This window comes from Natator depressus, chromosome 17 (assembly GCF_965152275.1).
Source record: "Natator depressus isolate rNatDep1 chromosome 17, rNatDep2.hap1, whole genome shotgun sequence".
NCBI classification, from domain to species: domain Eukaryota; kingdom Metazoa; phylum Chordata; order Testudines; family Cheloniidae; genus Natator; species Natator depressus.
In genome coordinates, this window is record NC_134250.1 from 4,198,233 (window position 1) to 4,218,279 (window position 20,047).

Sequence of the window (20,047 nt, forward strand, 5' to 3'; positions counted from 1 at the left end):
GACAAATTGGAAGCAATTCCTGAAATCAATTAAACAACCTGAATGTTTATGCATAAAAATGTACTGTATCAAAATGCTGGATTCCAAAAGCATGACAGAAGATTTCTTTAGGCAACATGCCTGCTGAATGGTAGAGAATGCCCCAGGAAGCGTGTGTGTCAGTTTGCTCCAGCCATTGCTGGGTGATTCTATAAACACTTTCCAACAAAGCAAAAAACTTACCCTCAGTTTGCTTTGTGTTGCATTATAGGAGAGAGTCGCAGATCAAGTTTTGAAATGTAAAAAGTGCTCACAAAATGGGCTCTGGAATAACATGGGAGGCACTTGGCACATTCAGGGCAAACTCTGTATTTTAACCAAGCAATGGAGCATAAAAGACATGAACAAATACTTCTCAGGATCAGGAAACAGTGAACCACTGGTAACGTTTGACTGTCTCAGTCAGTGCATCAGTACCCATTCTCTGCAAGTGTTGTACAATCTGTCCATCAGCTGTGTTGGGGACTTGCCCTACTGGCTCTGTCATACTGCTGTGGAAGGGATCAGCAGACATCCCCTAGTCAGTATCATTCATGCAATGAATGCATGAGTGCTGTGCCCTCACCCAACCTGTTAGAACAGGAACAACCAGGGGTCCTAAACAGAACACTGACTTCACCATAATGCCAAGAGAAGTGGTCCTTGACATGCTAGCAGAATAGATGAGCATCATGTTTCACCCCAGCCTCTTCCTAGAACACCCAATCACAGCCTCGTGCCCAAGTCCATCAATTCCAGTCTTCACATTGCTGGCCTACCCATTACCGGTCAGGAGCCGGACTAGAACCCCCACTAGCAGGACTACAATGGCCACAGCCAGAGCCAACCCGCGACGGAAGATCAGCTCCTTCCCTGACAAAACGTTCTGTCCTGGAGAGGCGGAGCCCAGTGCAGAGTCCTCCTGCAGGATGAGCTGGTGATCTGGCTGGCTCTCACTCCTGGAAACAGGGTCAGGCAAAACCACCACATTCTGGACTTCCGTTTCTATTGTGAAATACTCTGTGTGGCAGATAAGTTAGGTTACAAATGGGAGGTTGGAACAGGCAGGGTCTGAGCTGGAAAACGAGCTGCAGAGCTTGAGAGCCAGTGGTTCCCAGCCACTCTCACCATGCTGGGACAGGCACAGGTGACAAATCGTCCTAACCTTCCTCTCCTTACCTGGATAAGCCTGGCCTTCATGTGTCCACTTTTAGAGAGAGCGGTGTTAGGAGCAGCAGCTGTTGGAGCGCTACTGCAGATTAGGCCATGCAAAGCTGAATGGGAAGCAGCAGGCGAGGCTGGCTGACATAACAGAGGTCTGATTCAGAGCGGTGCTGCAGTCCCAGCTGGCACAGGTGGGAGCCACACTCGGGATCAGGCCCTCTGGATGCCAGGCTAGGTTCCGTTCCCGCAACTCTCAATCTCTGTCTTCCTGCCACGTGAAGGGCCTTGTTAGGCACTCCCTGGGGATTTGCTTGCCTGGAGACCATCCCTTAGGGTGGGAGGGACACATGTGAGCAAGACCACACTCACACAGAGGTGTTGCTGCTAGTCTGCTTTGAGCCCATGAAGCTCCGATATCAGTGGGGCCCTGCCCTGCCCTGCTCCAGGGGAAAACCCACCCCCATGCAAAATCCATCCCCAACCTGCTGCACTGCTCAAGCCCCCACAGTCCACTCACTGAATAGCATGGGGCCACAGGGTAAGTTACTTTAGCACTTAAACCCACACATGCCTTTTGCACAACCAGGCTCTTCCTGGTTGTGTAGAAGGACTGTCCCTGTGGAACTTGGCTATACAGAGGCACAGAGCCTCTGCATCACAGGTGTTACTAGCACGTCTGGTTGGCATTAGCTCAGGGGGCATCAGAGAACTGCAGCCCCCTCCCCAAGTCCCAGACACGTACCTGAACTACCTGTTTCATCAGCTCCAGCACGACTGGAGGACACAGCTACTGGCTTCTCTTTGAGCCCTGCTCGGATTTGAGCCTAAGATAAAAAAAAAAAAAAGCAGGGTCCGAATCTCCATGGACCCTGTGCAGACAACAGTGCAACCCGCCAGGGACACAGGGCAGTATGAACATACCACCAAAAACTGTACCGCCACCAATCCTGACACTAAACACCGTGTTCCCTGTGGGGGGAGCACGAGGGAACAAGCCACACGTGACAGAGGTTATGCACCCAACTGCTCCAGGGATGAGGGCAAGAGAAGAGACGGTACAGAACAGGATTGAAAGTTGCCAGAAGAGCAGAATGGCTTGTTGCACGGAGAAAATGCCCATCCCGTTGATATTGCAATGGAGACCGTTAAATATTCCACATGGTCATGTGCTCTCTAGAACTAGAAGTCTAATTGCACCTTTGCCATTGAGCTGCTGTTTTTGGAGAGTCACTTTACCGCTGACTCTCCGTTTCCCCACCAATAAAATGGGATTAATGTAGACAATAAAGGAGTTGGGAAGCTTAAGTCATTGAATCTCCCTTCATCTGCAGCCCTTCACGTTTGAAAAGTACTTTGAGGTCCCTGAAAGGAAAGTCCTAGAGATGAGCAGGTCAGAGGAGGGATCACAGGGCATCTTTCCTCTAGTTTCCCATACACAGGAAAAGATCTCCAGTCCCAGGAGAGACTTTCAGTGCAGACAAAGGAAAATACTATAAGCCCTGAGAGCTGCAACGGAAAGGAGGGATCATTTCTTAAACTCTTTCAGCATCACAACAGCAGGTCCTAGGCAACCAGAGCCACAGCACCAGATGCAGTGCAAGACCCCACAGAAGTAATCCTGATGGGGGCCCAACGTGAGATCTCTGACCCATCTTGGACACCCTGTCCTCAGAGCGTGATCTGAAGAGAAATGCTCTTCAGTTGGGCATCTGAAGTTGGCAGGCGACTACTCAGGTAAGCTAATAACATTACACACACTCTCCCACCCAGCTCCACTGATCCTGGAGAGAGCTAGTGTTTTGTTATTCAGGCGTCCTTCCAACCCCTCAGACTCTCCCGAACTGCCTCCAAGGCCACAAGGACATTACTTCTAAAGGGACAATCCTTCAGGCTGGAGACTGCTCTGCCCCGGTGATAGGCTAGACGGGATCCAAGCAGGCCTTCCCAGCTCGGACTTCTAGGTCTTCAGCTGGAATACGGGAACTCCATGATCAACAAGTGACTCTGAACCCAGAACCCTTCTGATGCTTCCTTTTCAGGTTTACAACCAGTGAACTGCAGGTGTTCACCCCCCAGCACTCCTGCCAGAAAGCAGTTATTGCACCATGGAACTGGAGGGACAGATTGTGCAGCTAGACCAGTAGCCGTACCCTGGAGGTCTGATTTGCACTAGTGCAAGATTTGACCCACCGTCTTCGGAAGCAACTAAAGAGTGTGAGAGTCTTACCTCCTCTGCAGCTTTCTTCCAGTCCATGCGCAAGACAAAAATCAAGAAGGAAAGGGCTTGCAAGAAGAGGCAGACGGCCATCCCTATCCACAGGCCTGGAGTAAAGGGAAATCCCAGTCAGTTGTCTGAAGACCCCACGTAAAATCCTGGCCCCACTGGAGTCCCCGGTAGCACTTCCATAGACTTGAATGGGAATCAGCATTTTACTCCATGTGTCTAGTTGGTTTTCTAATACTTCAGACCTGATCCCGAGATGTACAGACGTGCACAACTTGGAGTCAAGGCCAGTATCATGGAGTCCCATTAGTCGTCCTGGAAGACCTCCTCCTAAGTTAACTGGACCCAACGCTTAGTGCATCTTTTAATCACAGAGCAGACACTGTGCCGAGTTCTCTTCCTGCTTACCTGGGTTAGCTCCATAAAGCCGAATGTGTGTTATTAAGTCAGCACACAAATACTCCAGATTTCTGAAGGCAATGGAGAAGAATTTGGCTCCGTGTCCGTTCCTTTAAAATTGCTGGACCCAAGACACAATGCAAGTGCTGGAGTTGGAGGGAGGCTTCCATCCCTTGGAGGCCCTTATGGAAAGCAGATGCTTAGCTGAGCCCGGATTCAGTAACATGCATCAGTCCATGCGTAAGTCCCATTGCCGTCATTAGAACTGAAACACGTGCTTCGCTGAATTGGGGCCCTGCGGAGGTTAAACCTGGGAGCAGGAGCGTACAGCTAGTGGAACCAGCTCTCCGCATGTCGCGGCCAGTGGCAAAACTCCTACAGACTTCAACAGGCGCAGGACTGAGGCCGGCAAAGGCAGTGACAGACAGTTGCACTAGTCAGGATATTCAGCATCCCTCCCGCTCAGCGCCAGCCCCACACCTACCTAGTACCCCAAGCTTGGCGGCGAACATCAGTGAGATTCCAATGGGGAAGCCGACGCCGTAAAACCCAATGGCATTGGCGATGGCGCCGATCTTCTGTTTCCCGGTCCCTCTCAGCACGCCGCCACACGTAGCCTACAGAAACGTGCACGGGTCAGAGCCATGTTTGCCGGCCTCTGGCACATAGTGGGAACCTAATGGACTCGGGGGGGAAAGAGGGCAGCTTTGTAGCTATTAATAAGGAAATACTGCAGCACTAGCCCACAGAGCCGAGAGGGGCTGAAGTCCCATTTCACAGATTTCCCTCCAATGAGGAGACTGTATATAAAGATTCCTGCCTGAGCTAGTATGGAAAGCAGCGGATCAGTGCACATAACATCAAGCTGCCCTCAGATACCAGGAGGTGTAGCAGCTGGTAAACCTGCCCTTGTGAGTGTCCTGGATCAGCTAGATTGCATGCAGCAGTAGGCACCCCAACGTATCCATGGGGCAGGGAACTGGTGGGTGCGAAAAGATCTGACAGTACCACACCAAGGGCCGTACCCTGGTACTATCAGGAGCCTGCGTGTGCTCAGCACCTCCCAAAATCAGGCCATGTGTTTAGGTGTCTAAATAGGAATCAAAGCACCCAGCGTAAGTCACCCAAGTTAGGCAACTTTGACTCCAGATTTTTAACCTTTAGGTGACAGGAGTTGGGACATCCTGGATGTAACGATAAGTGGTGGCTACAAGCACCAAGGGGATTAAAGTGCCCCAGGATGCCACAGGCTGCTGCTTTCAGATGCAGCTGGAATCTTTTCCCTTTAATTTTAGCAGATTGCAGGTGAGCGTCAAAGGACCTAAGACAATAGAAAATGCCAGCCAGTTCCAATCAAGAGTACGTAGCTTGGTGCACTAAAATACTCACAGCTGTTGCATCAAGCAAGTGGAAGGGAGCACATATCAGCATCACCTTCGACACCAAGGTAACAATCTCTCTGTTGGGAGAAAGATGAAATGATCATTCTGGAGTGTGATATAAGCAACATGGTCTGAACGCAGGGCTGGAAGCAAGGAACTCCTGGTTTCTCATCCTAGCTCAGACACCGACTCGCTGCCGATTACGGACAAAGTCACCAAGAGCCTGATACAAAGCCCATTGACGATCCGTGGTACTCTTTCTATTGCCTTTAGATCGGGCTGAGTTAGTGGTGCTGTAGTGTTTTGCGCTGGAACCTATGCTACCTAATGGCTTCCTGTGCTGGGGAGATTCTCTGGCGGGGGTGGGGGCTTGCTAGATTTAGGATAACACACTCCATCCCCAACTGGCTGCTTCTCAGTCTGTCCCTCATACTCAGCAACTGGAAAACAAGTTCCAGAAAAGCCCTTTAAGTTAAATAATTGTCTTTGATGTAATCAGATTACCCACTTGTCGCTGGTGAAGATATAGCCCACTACGTCCTTCAAGGATCCCAGTAGGGTACTGACCACTATAGCAAACACTCCTGGAAGACAGTCAAGCAACAGGGGATTTGATCAAGACAGGTACCACGTTCTTCTCTTCTCCTGGGCTGCTGTTTGGGACCAAGATCTCTGGGCTGTTGGTGACATGTTTGTTCACGACTTAATATAGTGTGGGCCTGATGTTGGTGGGGAACTCTGGGCGCTATTCCAATAAGCAACGTGAGAATTTGCTGAGTTAATTCCTCATGGATGCCTTCCCCACAGGTCCTGGCACAAGGGTTAGAACACTAAATCAGATGCTATTTCGCTACAGAAACCATAATGTCAGACCTTCCACAGAGGAGCTTAACTGAGCCTTTTTTATTGAGGAGTTCAGTCCAAATGAGGACAGTGTGTGACCCACCTTCATGGAGAAATTAAAAAAATAAAAAGTGACAGTCCCCATTTCCAAGGAATTTGAAAGCTATACTTTAACAGTGAGCGACACCCCCTTTTTTCCCAAAAAACCTCAACCCACCATCAAAACCCCATAAAAAAAAAAATCAGCCTGAAATTTAGTAGGGCTGTCAAGCGATTAAAAAAATTAATTGTGATTAATCGCACTGTTAAACAAGAATAGAATACCATTTAAATAAATATTTTTGGATGTTTTCTACATTTTCAAATATATTGTATTCTGTGTTGTAATTGAAATCAAGTGTACGGTGCTCACTTTATATTGATTTTTGTTTACAAGTAAACAAACACGGTAAAAAACTCAAAAGAAATAGTATTTTTCAATTCACCTAGTACAAGTACTGTAGTGCAATCTCTTAAATCATAAAAGTCGAACTCACAAATGTAGTTATGTTAAAAAAAAAAAAAAAAAGCTGCATTCAGAAATAAAACCATGTAAATTTTAGAGCCTGGAAGTCCAGTCCTACTTCTTGTTCACCCAATCGCTCAGACAAACAAGTTTGTTTGCATTTGCGGGAGATAATGCTGCCTGCTGCTTGTTCACAATGTCACCTGAAAGTGAAAACAGTTGTTCGTATGGTACTGATGTAGCCGGCATCACAAGATATTTACATGCCAGATGCGCTAAAGATTCATATGTCCCTTCATGCTTCAACCACCAGTCCAGGGGACATGCGTCCATGCTGATGACTGGTTCTGCTCGATAACAATCCAAAGTAGTGCGGACCGACGCATGTTCATTTTCATTATCAGAATCAGATGCTGCCAGCAGAAGGCTGATTTTCTTTCTTGGTGATTTGGGTTCTGTAGTTTCTGCATCGAAGTGATGCTCTTTTAAGACTTCTGAAAGCATGCTCCACACCCCGTTCTGATCACATTTTGGAAGGCACTTCAGCTTCTTAAACCGTGAGTCGAGTGCTATCTTTAGAAATCTCACATTGGTACCTTCTTTGTGTTTTGTCAAATCTGCAGCAAAAAGTGTTCTTAAAATGAAGAACATGTGCTGGGTCATCATCTGAGACTGCTGTATGAAATATATGGCAGAAAGTGGGTAAAAAAGAGCAGGGGACACACAATTATCCCCAAAGGAGTTCAGTCACAAATTTAATTAATGGATTTAAAAAAAAAAAAAAAAAAATCATCATCAGCATGGAAGCATGTCCTCTGGAATGGTGGCCGAAGCATGAAGGGGCATACGAATGTTTAGCATATCTGGCACATAAATACCTTGCAATCCCAGCTACAGAAGTACCATGCAAAGCCTGTTCTCACTTTCTGGTGACACAGTAAAGAAGAAGAGGGCAGCATTATCTCCTATAAATGTAAACAACCTTGTTTGTCTGAGCAATTCGCTGAAGAAGAAGTAGGACTGAGTGGACTTATAGGCCCTAAAGTTTTACACTATTTTGTTTTTGAGTGTAGTTATGTAACAAAAACAAAATCTACATTTGTAAGTTACACTTTCACGATAAAGAGATTGCACTACAGTACTTGTAGGAGGTGAACTGAAAAAACTATTTTTTGTTTGTTTTTACAGTACAAATATTTGTAATAAAAATATACACTTTGATTTCAATTACAACACAGAATATAAGAAAAAATGAAAATGTAGAAAAACATCCAAAATATTTAATACATTTCAACTGGTATTCTATTAGCAGTGTGATTAATTGCGATTAATTTTTTTTAGTTAATCGTGTGAGTTAACTGATTGATTGACAGCCCTAAAATTGAGGTTAAGGAATTAGGAAAATCTTCTTAATGGACAGCGAAGTTAAGCACTGGAACAAATTGCCTAGAAATGTTGTGGAATTTTCATCATTGGAGGTTTTTAAGGCAGGTTAGATAAACACCTGTCAGGGACAGTCTAGATAATTTAGTTCTGCCTCTGCATATGGGGTAGACTAGATGACCTATCGAGGTCTCTTCCAGCCCTACATTTATTTGAGTCACAGCAACATCCAGTACAGGTGTAATATCAAGTTTAAAAGGGAGACTATAGATTGTAAATGCTCAGGGACAGGGATTTTAAAGTGCTTAGCGCATATTGTTGCTATTGGAACAAATGGCTGTAATTTAGGCTTTATTTAAAAAAAAAATTTAAAAAAAAAACTGGCTGGGGCAGGGTACAAAACCTAATATTGGGATAAATGTTGTTAGGGTCAGCTTTTTCAAAAGAGCTGAACAATGGCAGATTCCCTCCCACCCCCACCAAATGAAAACTCTTGCTGCAGTTTTGCATCCGCCGCCCTTTAGAAAATCTGCCCTTTAATTATTTTTTTGAATAGTGAGAATTTTCTCCCCCCAACCCCCTTAATTTAAGAAGTTCTCTTCTATGCTGGAGCCCTTCCCCGGCCACACAAGCCCTGTGCTGTTGGGTTAGGCTCAGTCAGGGGAAGCAGCTATGCAGAGACCAGTCTAGTTTAATCAGCTGCAGACTGATATTACACAGAGTCACCAATGGTGAAAAGGAAATTAAGCCTTTGTAACAGAGTAGTTAACCAGGAAGGAATTTTTCTCCCCTTGGTGCTGTCCCCTTAAAAGCCACCAGGAAAACATCACTCCAGCAGGCACTGGACAGAGAACATGCCCACCTGTGCACAGCAGTGCTGTTATACACGACTTCTTTGCCTGCTCTGCATTGCCCGCTCCCAAGGCGTTACCAACTCTGACTGCGGCAGCCACGCTGAAGCCCAGTGGCACCTAAGCACGAGGAAACAGATACCACCAGGGGTTTGTGGTTGGGGGCTGTTTGGCCACGATCGTGACAGGGTGCCAATGGCTGGCAGAGCCTGCAGCAATCTAGCTCTCCCTTTGCAGAAAGGGTAGGTACACATCAGCATAACTTGCACCCCGTCGCCTCTTCATACTGTCTATGATCCTCCCAAGCTATTCTGTGCCCTGGGGTAAGTACAACAGCATGCTGGAAATGCAGCAAGTCCTCACTGATTTGAAGAATTTTCCTGCTGGGTTTAGCATCCATGATTGTTGGACTAATAGCCCAGACATAAGGGAAGTGTGACAGGCAGGGCTGCGCTAGCTTCTTCAATGCACCAATCAGAGGCAACACACTCTTATTCCAGACCTGTAGGGCCTCCCATGTCAGTTCGGCCAACGCACCTCAGTCCTGATGTGCATTAAAAAGCCCCTGCCATTCCAGACTGATAACCACCCACCACAAGCCCTGGGTTTGCCAATACATCTGAGCCTCGACAGGCAGCAGCCCCTGCTATGCCAGTCTTCTACTCCCTGCCAGGGCTCTGCCAACCCTCCTCTGTCTTACGGTGCCACTTGCTATTCCAATCTTGGGACCCTCGAGTTCTTGATGCGCCTCGATCCGGACACAGCAGGTCTCGCAAGCTTGAGCTCTTACCATGTACGCTGCAGTGACCAGTTCATAGATTACAGACTGTGCTCCCAGCTCCACCATGCTGATCAGACCTAGAAGAGAGGCATAGCTTTTGTTTTGCAAATGAGAATGAAAAGACCCTCATTCCTGGGGGGAAAACATTAATGGGCTGTGATCCGACAGCAGCCGTGGAGGATCAGTCTACCAAATGCAGGAGAGGATGACAGGCTGGAGTTGCCTCTGGGGGAATCATGAAGGTCTGCTCAGCCACCTGGAATGGTCCCCCAAAACAGCATGAACAACGGGAGACCCCTGCTAAAGTGGGGAAGGGAACTGGCATTCGTAGAGGACTCTTTCACCTGTCAGAAAGCTCCCGATCTCAAAGGTCCACCACTCGATACACATCATGACCATGCCAGGCACAGCTAGCCGCATGAAGGACCCCCACTCCTGGAGACATTCCCTGGTCCAGCCTGCAACAACAAGCAGGGAGGGATAAGGAAGGTGGAGTAACTGCCTCCCTTGGTCCCTGCAGGACACTGGAGTTGTAATCTCTGCAGGCAGCCACTCAGTATGACAGAGGACAGCTGCCATGAGTTCCACAGTAGAACTCCATGGGCCCCAGTCCAGCCATTTCTGCAGTCCAATGCATTGGTGTAACATGCTCAGAGGGACTGAACTCAGGGCCATGCTTAGGCATGAGCCAGAGGCCACAATCCCCCTCATGCTCCAAGCACTCTGCAAGAGTCTCAGATAAAGAGATTGCGGAGAAATCCTCTGGCAGCAGCTAACACATTCGCACCTTGAATACAAAAATCTACAGGGCTGGCTTCCGAGGGATCAGGAACCAAGGCCACGGTCCCTTCTGCTCTAACAGTTGCCGGATCAGACCAGTAACATATAACAGGATGGAGACATACGCTACCTCCCCAGGTCTTGACGTGTATTTTCTTCCACCACACATACAGGAAGAGGAGAACAGCCTGGGTGTACTGGGACACAGTGTTGGACCAGGCAGAGCCCCTGCAGAGAGAGGTTGAATGGTTACAAGGGGCACGTCACCATTAAACTGGGTATCATTCCCTCCCCCGCCCCTATGTATTTGCTCTGCATGGATTCAAAGATCAGGATAAGGCAGCGTTGTATCAGTCTTGAGGCAGGGGATGCTTTTACACACAGCTCTGCTAAGGCACTGGGAGTGATGGGCAGAACCCACCCACTCTTCCAGTCCTGTCTCTCCCCAGCCACGTCTTTCCCAGTGCGCGTGCACGCTGAGTGGCAGCCCCTAGTTAAGCAAGGCACTCGCGTGTGCAATCCCATCACACCAAGCTTGCGTGCCACTGCCCTAGACTGAACGGGCTCGGCCGTGATGAAGTGTAGCATCGTGATGGCCTGCTAGGAGCACACGACCCTCACCAATAGTGATGCCAAACAGACGTTTTCATTGGCAGTCATGGCTGATTCAATTCTTTACAGGCTGGGGGCACCCATGGACAGAGACCAGCGTGACCAAGTCAGGGAGCATCCAGGAGAGAACAGCAGCCCTGGGCTGGGCAGGTCCCAGGATCTTTGCTAAAAACCCAGCGACCGGGAGTCTCTGGCCCCGTTCATACTCACACCACTCCCAGCTTCAGTGCATACAGGAAGAGGGCGTTCATGGCCACGTTGAGGAGATTGGCTGCAACACCTGTCACGACCTGAGGCAAGATGATTGCCTGGAAGCGGGAGAGAGAACGTCAGTCTTTGGAAAGAGTTTCCCCAGTGCCACAGCCAGACCCCCAACTCCTGGCCCAGTTTAGGAACCCAGCAGCCATTTCTAAGTGTAACAGCGTCATTTGGGAGAGAATTAAGCCATCTACAAGGCCCCAGGAGGCAGCCAGGCTGATATCACCTGACCAGACAGTTTTCAGCCAGGTCCAGCTGAAGGCAAGACAATGGTGAAGGTGAAGAGGAGACCTGAAGGCAGCAGAACCTGCCATTTGGGAGGCCAACACTGAAATCAATGATTAGTGCACAAAGTTCTTAAGCGGACAGAGATGGGAATGGGCCTTCCATCACCCGCTCTCTCTCTCTCCACCCCTCAAAGGCGATGTATCAGACAGACTCATCTCTCCAGCCAAGGAGGCCTCAACAGCTCCCTCTGGAGATCATCAAAGCAGCTCTGACCTTGAAAGAGGGACAGCGAGTGCCAGGAGACAACTGCGCTCCCACCATTGTAGGGGACTGATCAGAGACAAGTCCCCTGCCATATTTCCCAGGCCATGCTCCTCGCAGCAAAGGAATGAGCTGTGATCCCCTGCTTTCGTGATGCGCCGAGAGACGCATTTCAATCTGTGTCCCACAGCCCAACTAGTTATGCAACTAGCAGGAGCCCTACCTGGCTTTGTAAATATCTTGTCTGCAGCTGGTACAGAAATGCTGCCTGCAAGACAGAGAGAGTTAGGTTCCATTTCATTAGAGCCACCTTGAGGACATACAGGGCTTCCCACAAACTGCTTCTTACCATAACTTAGTGGGGGTCCAGGGATTAGACACCCTGCTGTCAGTCCTGGGGCAGGAGTGGGTTACAATTAAGGTCACAGACAACAAGATTCCTCTTCTTCAACCACTCCAACTCCCTGTCCAAAGCACTTTGACATGATCAAATACGCTACAGCAGCTCCCTATGCCCTGCTTTGTTTTAACTCATTAGCGGCTTCTAGTTCAGCTGCTGAGCCCTTAATGTTAGCAAAGTTCAGACATTTGCTTTCCCTTCACCCCCTCGCTGGCTGGTGTGTCTTGCTCTCCTGCTGTTTGGAGCAGTGCCCTTTCCACAGTTGAGCACCGAACAGCTCCTCTCACGCAGGGATGACGTGACGGTCTCCAAACTGCAGAGACGTATCCTGGGCCTTGCCCTTCAGGACAAAGGAAACTAAGAGCCTCAGAGAAAGTGGACAGAGCATGGACTTATGAACAGACTGTGCTCCAAAGCCCCAGAACACATCTAGTAGAACGTGGTACTTAGATGGCCAGTAAGGCACTTGGTCCAATGCAGACCTGTTCTGACCATTTGTCATGTGCCTGGCAGCTACTAATGTGTGTGAAATCAAGCAGATTGCAGGTGCCCCTGTTGCCCATGGAGACCTCAGGTCCCAATGCTCCTGGGAGATCATTTAATATGCAAAGGTGCTGCCTGCAGAAACTACAGATTCCAGCATGCAACGCTCAGTCTGAGTGACAAGAGGGAAGTGGGACCTGTAGTCTCAGGGGGCTGCACCTCTGTATTAAAGATTAAGATAAAGTGGGGAACACTGTCAAACCCCATAAGTCACACAGGCTTCCCGTGTTCTGCAGCGCAGGGAGCACATCCTTTATCCAGAGAGGTAAAGTGCACAGTAACCTTAGCCACAACTTACGGGAAGGGCTGGGATAAAGATCATCACGTAAATCTGGGTTAACCTGGAAAAACAATATGATTTCCATCCAGTTAACAGTACAGTAAGAGAAGAACCAAACCAAGCAAGTGTGCACCCAAAATCCCCCTCTGCTTTGTACTAGATGTCTTTGCCTGGTAATCCACCAGCAGCCCGGGACTCCTTGCACACAGGGACAAGTAAGGGACAGACACTATAAGGCAGGGGTCTCAAACACGCAGCCCACGGGGTTATTTCCTGCGGCCCGCCAAGCTCCCCATGCCCTTGGAGTTATTTCCTGTGGCCTGCCAGGCTCCCCTCCCCCCACTCCCCCTTCCCCCCAGAGCGCTGCGTCCCTGCTCCTCTGCCTACCTGCAGGCGCTTCCTGACGCCAAACAGGTGTTTGGCGGCGCTTAGCGCTTTCCAGGAGGGGGGAGAAGGAGAGAAGCCGAGAGCCACGCGCTCAGGGGAGGAGGCAGAGAAGAGGTGGGGCGGGGCGGGGATTTGGGGAAGGGGTTGGAATGGGGGGGGAAGGGGTAGGAAGAGGTGGGGCAGGGGCGGGGCCTCATGGAAGGGGTGAAGTGGGGGCGGGGCCAGGGCAGCGCAGGGATGGGGCAAGGTCAGTGATGCAGCCCTCAGGCCAATGTACTAGTCCTCATGTGGCCCTCGTGGTGATTAAAGTTTGAGATCCCTGCTATAAGGTAAGTGACTTGGAAAATTGTATGGAGTCTAAACAGGTGTCTCTCTCTTAATCTAGTGCTAGAGAAGGATGCTGGAGTGACGGCCCTGGCGACAGCCGTCTTCTCAATGCACAGAGCAGGTGTAGGAGGGGTACCAGCGGTGCAGGTGCTCCTATCCCAGCAAGCTGACTCAGTCATGAACTGGAAGGGACAGAGGGGCATGGAGTCTAAGTGGCTCATTCCACTCTCCTGATGTGCTAAGAAGGGAGGCAAGCCTGGTTCTTTGGCTCCCAGACAGACTAAACAGGGCTTGTGGGGCCTGTCGTCACCACACAGGGTCTCCTGAAGTCCTGGTGTGGACTCCACAGTCATGGAAGGACCTGCCGCCTATGCTGGAGTGGTCGTCAGGATCAACAGGGGAGTCAGGGTGGGGGCAAAGCCTGAGCTGCTGAGGGGCAGGGACAGGACAGGATTAGATCTCACGCCAGACCTGGAGACTTCCGGGTCCTGTCTGAAGAGCAGCAGGATCTGCTCGGTGTTGATGAAGACAGCCCAGCAGGGGAAGCAGCAAAGCAGCAGAATGAGGATCCCACGCTGCAGGATGGTTCCCACCCGCTTCATGTTCTTACCGCCGTACGTCTGGGGAAGAGAAGTGTTGCCAAGAGGTGAGTTATCCGTGGCAAGAGGTTTATGAGGAAATAGGGTTAGATCAGTGGTCCCCAAACTTTTTACCTCATGCCCCCCTTACCCTTGTCCGCACTCCCCTCCAGCCCTCCCTCACCCCCGGGGCCAGGACCGAGGCTCCGGGGGGGAGGGTCCACAGCTGGGGTAAGGGGGCCACTGCTGGGGCAAGGGGGCCAGCAGCCGGGGCAACAGCTAGGGCGTGGGACAGGCAGCCAGGCTGGGTAGCTCTCCCTCCCCGCCCCCTCATGGGGGCTGGCCCGGGCCCCAGCCACGCCCCTCCCCCGAACGTTACTCGGTGCCCCACAGATTGGGGACCTCTGGGTTAGACAAATGGAGTGGGGGGCAGGGGAGGTCATTTCACTGACCTTGCCGCAGTGCAAGACTTTCTAAAAAAGGCCCCAGCCTTGTCACCAGGGTCAGAGATGGTCTCGTCAGCAGGTCCCAGCAGAGACTGACAACAAACTACATAGGGGCCAGACCAAGATTCACCAATGCCAATGGGAGTCTCTTAACCTCAAAGGATTTGGCTCAGCCCCATAGGTTGCTAACCCCCTACATTTGGTGGGGGCAGCCCCCCTGGACCCACAGCGACAGAGGGGGTGGAGATGTGCTCCGAGGACCAGATGGGCTGTGAAGCAGCCGAATGGAAGGGTGAGATGATGATTGTCCGTTCTCAGCCCTCCTTCCCACAGCTTCCCCAGGCGCAAGACACAACCAAAGGGAACAAGTAAACGAGCCGGCCACAGGGCAGTTCCCCACCTGGGACATTAGGGTGTCGCATGCCGATGCTAAGCCAGAGCCGACTGAGATGCCGGTAACATTGATAACCTGGAGATCAGAGCACAAAGAGACAAAGCAACCGATCAGGGAAGGAGGAAGCTCAGGCTGCCAGGCAGGCTCAGAAAAAAAAGCCAGCCATCTGCAGCTGTATTTTTTCCCCAACTGGATGGAGGTGCAGTGGTGGTTTCAGGGCCTGTTTTTTTAGGCTTCCAAACTTGTGTATAGATAATAGCATAGCCTCTTGTTACCAAAGAGAAGCACCAAATTTCGTAGAAGGGCTATATTTAGTTGCAAGGCAACATGTTTTAATCTTTACTAACTAACGAGAATAAGCCTTTCTTTCAAAAATGAACTAAAAAAACACAAATGCAAAACAAGATTAAAATAGATTTTAATTGAGGTTTCCTCCTTGCTGATTTAAATACTGATTAGAGCTGGTGATTTAAATCCCTGTGATTTAAATCAGTCATTCCATCTCCCAATTGAAATGTTTAATTAAGGAAAAACAGGATAATACGTACAGATATAGCAAGCGTCACAGCATCTAGCTCAGCTTTTCCCAGATGGCCACAGAATATGGAGCTGACCACGCTGATCAGGAAGACCAACAATTGGGCTAGGAACTGGGGTGGAAAGAAAGGAAGTAAAAAATGAGAAGGAAGCCAGTCAGACATGGGGTTAGGTTCGAACAGTGGGGAGGGTATTTCATAAACTGATGCATTCATACAAAATACTTTAAAATTAATCCCAGAATAAAGTCAGTTTGATTGATTGTGTGTGTGTTACAGTGATACGTAAACCCAGTTTGATGCGTTTGCATGTGTGTTTATATATTACAGTAATACTTAGTGTTGTAGGAAGACAGCCTCAGACATAAGCCCTTGTCAGTGGCCTGGTATGAGGCCTAAGGCCTGAACTGAAGTAGTGGTCAAGCTTTAGGCCTCATACCAGGCCTCTGATACAAGAGTTTGTGTCTCAGGCTCTCTTCCTACTACACTTAGAAGCCCCAATGGAGATCACAACTCCACTGTCCTAGGCTCTGCACGCACATTGTAAGAGACAGTTCCTGATCTAAAGAGCACCCAGTCGGGCAAGACAAAGCATCAATCGGAAAGGAAGACCCGTCAGGTGCTGCAAGGTTTTTAAAGCTTGCTGTTGCCTGCCCTCGCCTCAATGGGCAGTGTGGATGTTCTAGTCCAGTCGTTCTCGAGCAGGGGTACGTGTACCCCTGGGGGTACAGAGTGGTCTTCCAGGGGGCACATCAACTCATCTAGATATTTGCCTAGTTTTACAACAGACTACACAAAAAGCACTAGCAAAGTCAGTGCAAACAAATTTCATACAGACAATGACTTGTTTATACTGTTATGTACTGTACACTGAAATGTAAGTAAAATATTAATATTTCAATTGATTTGTTATAATTATATGGTAAAAATGAGAAAGTAAGCAATTTTTCAGTACTAGTGTGCTGTGATACTTGTGTATATTTGTCTGATTTTGTAAGCAAGTCGTTTTTAAGTGAGGTGAAATTTAGGGGTACACAAGACAAAGCAGACTCCTAAAAGGGGTACAGTAGTCTGGAAAGGTTGAGAACCACTGTCCTAGTCTATCGCCTGGCAGATCTCTCCTCTCTGGGGTTTAAACATTATAAGCTTTTGCTCCAGGAGGTAAATGTATCTACAGAGGAGAGGGCAAAACAGGCAAAAAGATTGCACCAAGTCTTTAAACTACCCTTACTACTACCTAACCACCATATTTTCCACCCCACGGCTGGAGGGGGCAGCAGTACCCTAGTTCTTGGTCTGGAGAGCATGTGATAGGGCTGAAAGATGGAGGACTGCCGCCACACCATTGGCACCCACTTTCCCCTAGCCCACTGGAAGTCCCTCTGGGGATGCCCAGTGGGGTACAGAATCCAGGCAGATAGACAGGGCTGAGAGGAAGGGGAAGACTATGACAGGATTGTACTCCTGGGCCTCTGTTCATAAATCTGGTGACCCTGTCACCATTAGTTTTAATGTCTTCCCTTCTGCAATTTGTAAGCCACCAACCTCCCTTCAGCCCCTAGGGAGCCTCTGGCTGCACAGTGCCTGCAGGAGCCAGGCTCCTAAAAGGCCAGAGAGAGGCAGTACCTAGGCAGAAGCACAAGGCCTCTTTCTCTGTGAATCTCCCATAATCCACTTGTTTAGGAGGGGGACTTCTCAGCTAGCTCCCCAAGGATGAAACCCACCTCATGACGGAAGACTTCCAGCAGGACTCTGAGTTCAAATAATAGAGCACCCCAGCCACTCTGAGCAATCCCCCTGGGGCCACATCCCTGTCCTCAGCAACACCCGAGCCGCGTGGCTGTGCAGGAGCTTGCTTGAAAATGTACATTTGTTACTTTTGGCTAAATGTGGAGCCTGGTTTTAACACAGCCTCTGTGTTCTGCACTTAATTGTTGCAGTGTTTGTGCTCAGAGGGGGCCTAGAATAACTCTGGGAACACAAGTCGGCAAGGCACATGCCACAACAAAAACAAAGACCAGTGTTTGGAAGTCGTGAAGGCGCAGTGTTGGATTCATCTACTGTTTGACCCCCCCATCCCCCTCAGCACTTGGTCTGAAACGTCTAAGACAGTGAATAAGATAATTGTGCCTTGGTGAAGATTTTCAGTTCATGTCGATTTGCCAGATAAATGCTAGAGCCTGCCTCAAGTCACAAGATGCAGGTCTAGGTTTCACACACACCAAAGTTCAAGGGGGTTTGGATCCACAGGGCTGGTTCAGGCCCCATCTTTAATTAAAACAATTTTTGCTTTCATTACAGAAGGGCGTCAAGTCCTCAGGAGAGGCTGGGAATCCTATTGTGCTAGGCGTCGTCCAAACATAGCGAGAGACAGTCCCAGCCCCAAAGAGATTCCAATCTAAATAAGACCAAATGGACAAAGGAAGTGTTATCTCTATTTTACAAACAGGAAAGGAAGCACAAGAGAAAGTAAGGGCCAGACTTTCAGAAGACCTCAGAACCTACTGTGCTTGAAAATCTACTTCCGATGGTGGGTGCCAAGCTAAATGACTTGTCTAAGGTCACATAGAAACATTTGCAGCAGAGTCTGAAACTCAATCCATGTTTCTCAAGCTCCAGTCTAGTGCCAGACTGTCCCTCCTCTCTTAAGGCAACATTCTGATCTTCCCTCTCATAACACCTCATCTTCCCACAGTGCTGACGTCGGCCCAAGAATAACATCAGGAGAGGATGGAATCCTAGTCACGCACTTCTTCTGGGGCAGAAACTATGTGGAGAGCTTAGTCTAGGTCAGCACCAAAGGGAGAGAATGGCAAAACAGGGCCCCAGTCCCAAAGGCAAAGGCAGCCCTAGGGAGGAGAAGAGGCCCTGGGAACCTGAAGGCCTGTTTGGCATCAGCCAGAATGTAACCTTGTCTATCTTTGGTTTTTCAGGAACTGTCAACGAGAGATGAGGTGAGGTAACTGACCCAGGGACCCCCTTAAGACAGAGCAAAGAGCAGAAGCAACCCAAAGGTCATTGATGCTATTAGGAAAGGAGAAACATGAGACTGACCACCCCAAAGAAAAGGATACAGAAGGGATATTACCAGAGGATTTACATCCTTGCCATTACTGTTGTGATGAGGTAAGATGGATCCAAGTAGGACAATTTTCTTAGGCGCTAACTGAGGCCGCTTAGCCCCCCACGGTTGGTGATGAAAACACAAGGAACTTCCTTCCCCACAAGGAGTACTGCTGACCCGGGACCAGGTCTGCACCTTTTGTATCACGCTGCAGAAAACCAAACCCTCAATTCTTGGCTTGGTCCCAGAAAATAACTTGGATGTTCCTTGCCCGTGGATCCTAAGGCAATTGAACTAGGCACACATCTGATCTTTGGACACAGCAGTAACACAAACATTGATTGTTTTTTTTCTTAGTTTGCTAAGGAGCCCTGACCATTGAACTAAATCATGGATCATTTGAGCAGCGATTAGACAGCAGTTCTGGCAGACAGCAAGTGACACCAATGTAACAGAAAGAATTAAACCCACAGCCTTTCAAGGGCGAAGATACTTTTATCTTTCAACCCAGTAAAACTGGCCTTTTAAGGCACGTCAGACATGCACATTTCTTCGCACTCATTGTTTCTTCTAGGAGGAAAATATAAACTTCAGGATCTTCTTTCAGCCACTGATTCCCTGTGGCTGTTGCTTCCCTAGTCGCATTTTCTGCCTCTCATCACAAGAGGACGGAGCCTGCTTTCCCATGGCATGCCAAGACAGGCGCGACAGACAGCAAAACGGGTGAGCTTTCTCTGCCCCGGTTTGGGGGTGACTTTAACCACTGCAGTCCCCCCAACTCCTTGAGGAAGGGAGAACTCAACCAGACCCCAATTCCCTTCAGTCCACCCGACATCAGGTCCACTCTAGCCCCCCGCGCCTTACGGGAAATCCCCACCCGGATACCCCGTAACCTCTGCCCTGCCGCAGCTCCCCCACTCTTTTAGAGGGACACCCAGACACCCCCCAACCAGCACCCCCCTGTGGCTGCTCTGAGCCGCAGATCTCCCTTCCCCAGGCCCTGGGCGAGGGCAGCGACAGCCCCCGTCCTTACCACCGGCCCCCCGATCTTGGCCAGCTCCTGGGTCTCCTGCCAGGCGCCCACGGGCAGGAGGCCGCGAAGCCTCCGCAGGCAGCGTCCCCGCAGCGGGGCTGGGCTGGTCGCGGGGACGGGAACTCCCTCCATGGTCGGGGAAGGAGCGGGGTTCGGCCGGCTGGTTTATATAACTGCAGCCGGGAGCCTCCGCCGCTACCCCGCCCCCGGCACCTCCCTCCCCGGGTCCTCTAGGTCGGGTGGGGGCGGGACCGGGGGCCACCAGCCCTGGGAATCCCCCCGCGGAGGGTCCGGCCACGTGGGGGAGGCTCCGCGGCGGGGAGCCGCCGGGTCCGACCTGGCCACGTGCGGGAAAGTCCTTCCCCCGCCG

The 20,047-nt window shown here is 49.8% G+C and overlaps 1 protein-coding gene across 3 annotated transcripts; it reads right to left on the reverse strand.

Annotated features, from left to right (window-relative positions):
* Nucleotides 1–46: 46 nt before the first annotated feature.
* SLC47A1 (solute carrier family 47 member 1) lies at nucleotides 47–19,836 on the reverse strand. Of its 3 annotated transcripts, XR_012642248.1 has the most exons (18): nucleotides 19,678–19,836; nucleotides 15,593–15,694; nucleotides 15,051–15,119; nucleotides 14,098–14,246; nucleotides 12,931–12,973; nucleotides 11,913–11,957; nucleotides 11,153–11,250; nucleotides 10,461–10,558; nucleotides 9,895–10,008; nucleotides 9,560–9,627; nucleotides 8,781–8,889; nucleotides 5,696–5,771; nucleotides 5,195–5,264; nucleotides 4,290–4,422; nucleotides 3,410–3,504; nucleotides 1,925–2,006; nucleotides 1,198–1,510; nucleotides 907–1,038 (listed from the first exon to the last, which is right to left on the reverse strand). XR_012642248.1 is itself a non-coding variant. In XM_074974737.1 (17 exons), exons 1-17 carry the CDS (start codon nucleotides 19,807–19,809, stop codon nucleotides 794–796), a joined length of 1,728 nt encoding a protein of 575 aa, XP_074830838.1. In that variant the 5' UTR covers nucleotides 19,810–19,830; the 3' UTR covers nucleotides 47–793. The 3 variants fall into 3 exon arrangements, 1 of the variants encoding a protein (XP_074830838.1); XM_074974737.1 differs by lacking the exon at nucleotides 1,198–1,510 and having other exon boundaries at nucleotides 47–1,038; nucleotides 19,678–19,830; XR_012642249.1 differs by lacking the exons at nucleotides 907–1,038; nucleotides 1,198–1,510 and adding an exon at nucleotides 3,815–3,987 and having other exon boundaries at nucleotides 1,964–2,006.
* Nucleotides 19,837–20,047: the final 211 nt, after the last annotated feature.